A 4,943-nucleotide genomic window follows, 5' to 3' on the forward strand; every position below is an offset into this window, starting at 1 on the left:
AATAATATCACCGGAATGATTCCCGGGTTTTCATCTTAAAATCCCGACCGACTCTCAGTCTTATAATTATACGTCACGCTTAAAGCGGAATTAAATATTTTACGATATATAATTATCATACAACATCGCTACATTATGCGAAAAAATTCAATTATTGCGTATCATGGCAAGCATGGTATTTATGCAATGATAATAAAACAATCCTTTCACAATACAACAGTAAATGAAGTTGGGTTCGTAAACTTTCCTGGGTATCTTGAGGTGGAGGATGCTCTAGGTTCCACTCGGAAATCTATAACCATAAACACACTTCATTTCGCTAGGTCCCGTTCTAATTTACGACGACTCGGACTCATGTGCTACTTATTACGCACCCTCTCAACTTATTTTACCCTTATTATTTCTTTAAGTCCTTATTCACATTATGGTTGCTTCCTTTTTCTAAGTAACTTAAGTTCATTTTCATTTTCGCCGTCGGCTCCGCTTATGGATTCTACGGTTTCTAATCGCGCGATCTCGGCTCCGATATTTTTATAAAATTGAAAAATCATTATTTTCACTTGAAATTTTTATGACAGTTAGAAAACTCAAAATACTACTCTCTGTAAAAATTTCATGATTTATGAACATTCTTAAATCGATCCTTTATATTTTCAAAGTTCGTAATTTGTAGCAGTTTTTGTCGCGTAAATCACTCTTAGTAAAACGGCCATAACTTTTGATCCGTAAATCGGAATCAAGCGATTCAAGCGCCTAAACGATCCTTATAATATTTTCTATCATAATCAAGGGTTGTATTTCTAGAAACGTAAAGTTAGGATTTGTTCGTTTTAGCGAGATTACGGTTACGATCAGAGTTTTGTTTATACCTTAAATCTTTATACTACCACCAATAATCAACATATCATCATCAACACACTAACTCCTCTCAAGAACATAATTTTCTTGAGGAAACAACAATTAACCTTAAATATACTTATCTAAACATCAAGATTTCAACAATACCACCACTAAAACTAGGTTTACAACTACATACTAAAAGAATCTTGAACTTAAATCTTAAATAAAGTTGGGTCAAAGATTTTTACCTTTCTTGAGAGCTTGAGATGTGTTCTTGATGATGGTGAAGTTTTGGGAGTGCTTAGTATGGCTTTTGGAACCTAAAACAACCATTGAAATCAAGAAACCAAAGAAGAGTTACTATTCATACTATTCATTCTCAACTTTCTTGATTTTATTTCACCCATCAAACCTTGATAAAAAGAGCTCAAAGATTTATATTAACTTAGTTTGGTTGTTAGGAAGCTTGAGAATTAATGGGAGGATTTATCCATGGCTAGAGCTTGAAGATTTGATTCTAATTTCTTGGCTTGAAGAAGCAAAGCCGAATGGATGTTCTTGGGAGAGAAAGAGAGAAAATTTTTGTTGCTTCTTGGTTGCTTCTTGGAAATGAGGTTGTGATATCTTATATTGATTCGTTATCCTCTAGTTTAGATCCTAGGATTTTATTCTTGTTGCAAATCTTGGGGACAAATCCAACTAGCTTCCTAGTTTACAAGCTAAGCCTCTTGTTTAGCTCCTTTAGCTCACTATTTGCTTAGCCTTGGTTGATCATCCTACACCTTAGCTCACTATTTGATAAAGTAACCATGATTACTTTCTTACCATGGTTAGTTAGTGCGTTATATTTATTTAATCATTTACGCGTTCGCTCGGTCGCTTAAATGTTTTCGTAATACTTCCTCGTAAATGGTTCGCTACGTAATTCCTTTCGTATTTATTTCTTATATTTTGAATTACCATACTTGGATATAAATCCGTAGGGTTTTAAATTCGTAATTATATTGTGATTCCCATAATCCTCAATGATTCGTAAATATGGTTGTTTTTCAGAGTTCGTTTTCTTCAAAAACTAATAGCGTTTACATACACTCATTTGGTACGTATAATCATAATATCAACTCCGAAACTCATTTTCACATGCACTATATAGTGTGGGCTAAAAAATTTTCCCCGTCTGTCAAGGTTAGTATTCATTAAACATTTTACAAGGTCTCAAAAATTCGAGTTATTACACGTTTTGTCTGATCAATATGGGCGTGACCTACCAACGGTTGGTGAACATGATGTTCAAAAATCAGATTGGGAGAACCATAGAAGTATATATAGACGATATGTTGGTTAAATCAAAGGAGGAAAGTGATCATGTAATGCATCTGATGGAGATATTTAACATCCTGAGAAGATTTTGCATGAAGTTAAACCTGCAAAAATGTGTGTTTGGAGTTGAGTCAGGCAAGTTCATTGGATTTATTGTCAATCATAGAGGGATCGAGGTCAACCCTTTGAAGATTAAAGCGCTACTTGACATGAATTCCCCCACGAGTGTGAAGCCAGTTCAAAGCCTAACTGGGAGGATTGCCGCATTGAATCGATTTGTGTCTAAATCATCTAACAGATGTAAGGAATTCTTCAAGGCAATCAAAGTTGTTGGGAAAGATTTGGTATGGACACCGGAATGTGAGGAGGCTTTCAAAAGGATTAAGGATTAGATAGGAAATCCTCCCATATTATCAAAGTCGTTGGATGGTGAATATTTGATTCTATATTTTGCAGTTTTGGAATACTCAATCACTGCGGTGCTGGCTAGAGAAGAGGACGGGCAACAATCACCAGTGTATTACGAGAGTAAGAGGTTGCATGATGCCGAGGCTCGTTACACCAATATGGAGAAATTGGTTTATGCATTAACCCTTGCATCGAGAAAAATGTGTCTGTATTCAGGCTCGTAGAATTGAAGTCCATACAACATATCATATGCAAGTCCTTTACAAACCAAAATCATCAGGAAAGATGTTGAAATGGGCTGTGGAGTTGGGATAGTTCGAACTGGAGTACATGCCGCGCACAGCGATCAGAGGACAAGCTCTGGCTGACTTTCTACTAGAATTTGATTCTGAAATTGATGACAGGACTCTGGTGGTGTTACACCCGCCTTATCCTGAAGGAGTTTTTGACTCGTTGCAAGAGGAAGAGCTTCTGCATCCTTGGTAGATTTTACATGTAGATGGTGCAGTTAACAATAAAGGGGCAGGCGCATACATAGTACTTGTATCTCCGGAAGGACATCATCTAATGAGCATAATTTACTTCAAGTTCCATGCCATAAATAATGATGTAAAATATGAAGCACTGATTAATGGTCTGAAGATTTCTTTGGAGATGGGAGTTCTTAATCTAGTGGCGAAGAGTGATTCTAAGTTGGTGGTAAACCAAGTGAATGGGAGGTTTCAAGCTCGAGGACCACAGACAGAATTGTACTTAAGGTGCGCACAACGGTTACTTAAAAATTTCAAGGAGGTTAGGGTAGAATGTGTACCATGAGAGAAGAATAACAACGCGGATGCTTTGGCCAAAATGGGGTACCAGCAGGAAGCTGTGTTGTTGGGGTCTATACCTTTGGAGATCCCGGAGGTCCCCAGTATTCTGGAGATAGAGGTGATGCAAGTAGATGAAACTCCTAAGAAAACATGAATGACACCTAATCTTTCCTATATTAACAAGGGAATAATCCTTGAAGAGAAGACCAATGCTTGGCGACTTCGTTATCAGGTTGCGCGGTATGTAGTGTATGATAGAGTACTGTATAAAAGGGGTTTCAATCAACCGCTTCTCAGGTGTGTTGATGAGGAAGAAGGAAATTACATCTTGAGGGAGGTTCATGAAGGAATTTCTGGAAATTATTCGGGGGGTAAATCATTGGCAATGAAGATTTTAGGCCAAGGATACTATTGGACTACAATAAAAGGGGACGCCATAAACTTTGTTAGAGCATGCGACCGATGTCAACGCTTCACAAACTACTCATCCATGCCTGCAATACTCCTGACATCTATGATGAGTCCATGGCCATTTACCAGATGGGGGCTTGATCTCATTAGGGAATTCTAAAAACTAAGGTGGATGTCAAGTATGCAGTGGTTGCAGTTGACTACTTCACTAAGTGGGCCGAGGCCGTGCCACTAGCAATAATCACTGCTAAGAAAATCAAAGACTTCGTACTCAACTCTATTTGGGATCCCTTACAAGCTTGTCTCTGATAACGGGAAGCAGTTTGATAGCAAGGAGTTTACCGCATCTATGTGAGGATCAGAAGATTAAGAAAGAGTTTATAGCAGTATAGACCCGCAGAGTAATGGCAACATAGCCCACTATCAAACTCATCTGCTTGTACAAAATGAAGTTGTCAATAAAATAATAAAGCATAATATCAAGACCAAGCTCGAGGAACGCAAAGTAATCTGGCCTGAAGAAATCCCAAAAGTACTGTGGTCTTACAACACGACTCGAAGGTCTACTACAGGAGAATCTCTTTTTATGCTCACTTACGGATATGAGGCTATGCTTCACGTAGAAGTTAGTTCGGGATCGCTCCGTAGGGATCATTATACAGAGGAAGATGGAGAGGTTAACTACAGGCTTCACTTGGATCTCCTGGAGGAAGTAAGGGAGAACTCTCAGTTAAAGCTTGCGACGTATCAACAACGCGCAGCGAGGTACTACAACAAGAAAGTAAAGGGATAACTGATGAAAGTGGGTGATCTGGTACTCAATAAGGTGATGCCAAACATAAAGAATTCTCAGCATTATGGAGTGTTGGGAGCTAATTGGGAAGGACCGTACAAAATCAAAGCAATATTTTGGAAGGGGACCTATCACCTTGAAGACTTGGAAGGAAAGCTTATTCTGTGAGCGTGGAATGCGGAACATCTACAAAACTACTACCAGTAAGGTGCGGCTGTGACCCCTTACATATTATTTATATTTCCGGTTGATTTAAGTAGGGTTGTGCCTGAATAGTAGAATAGAAGAAATAAAACTCCTCCTAGCCTGGGGGGAATGCATGTACTACTCTACATTAGAACTAGTTGAAGGATTATATT

The 4,943-nt window shown here is 38.2% G+C and overlaps 1 protein-coding gene across 1 annotated transcript; it reads left to right on the plus strand.

Moving 5' to 3' along the window:
* Positions 1-2,174: 2,174 nt before the first annotated feature.
* On the plus strand, positions 2,175-4,584 carry LOC141680115 (uncharacterized). The gene is made up of 6 exons (XM_074486426.1): positions 2,175-2,520; positions 2,617-2,772; positions 3,077-3,326; positions 3,678-3,825; positions 3,942-4,058; positions 4,264-4,584. Exons 1-6 carry the CDS (start codon positions 2,175-2,177, stop codon positions 4,582-4,584), a joined length of 1,338 nt encoding a protein of 445 aa, XP_074342527.1.
* The last annotated feature ends 359 nt before the right edge of the window (positions 4,585-4,943 follow it).

This window comes from Apium graveolens, chromosome 8, assembly GCF_009905375.1.
Source record: "Apium graveolens cultivar Ventura chromosome 8, ASM990537v1, whole genome shotgun sequence".
Lineage (NCBI taxonomy): Eukaryota > Viridiplantae > Streptophyta > Magnoliopsida > Apiales > Apiaceae > Apium > Apium graveolens.

Coding starts and splice junctions, on each gene's coding strand:
- LOC141680115 (XM_074486426.1), top strand. CDS start 2,175: ATGTTGGTTAAATCAAAGGAGGAAAGTGATCATGTAATGCATCTGATG. Junction 2,773..3,076: donor CCTTGCATCGAGAAAAATGT/GTCTGTATTCAG, acceptor TAGATGGTGCAG/TTAACAATAAAGGGGCAGGC. Junction 4,059..4,263: donor CTAAGAAAATCAAAGACTTC/GTACTCAACTCT, acceptor AAAATAATAAAG/CATAATATCAAGACCAAGCT.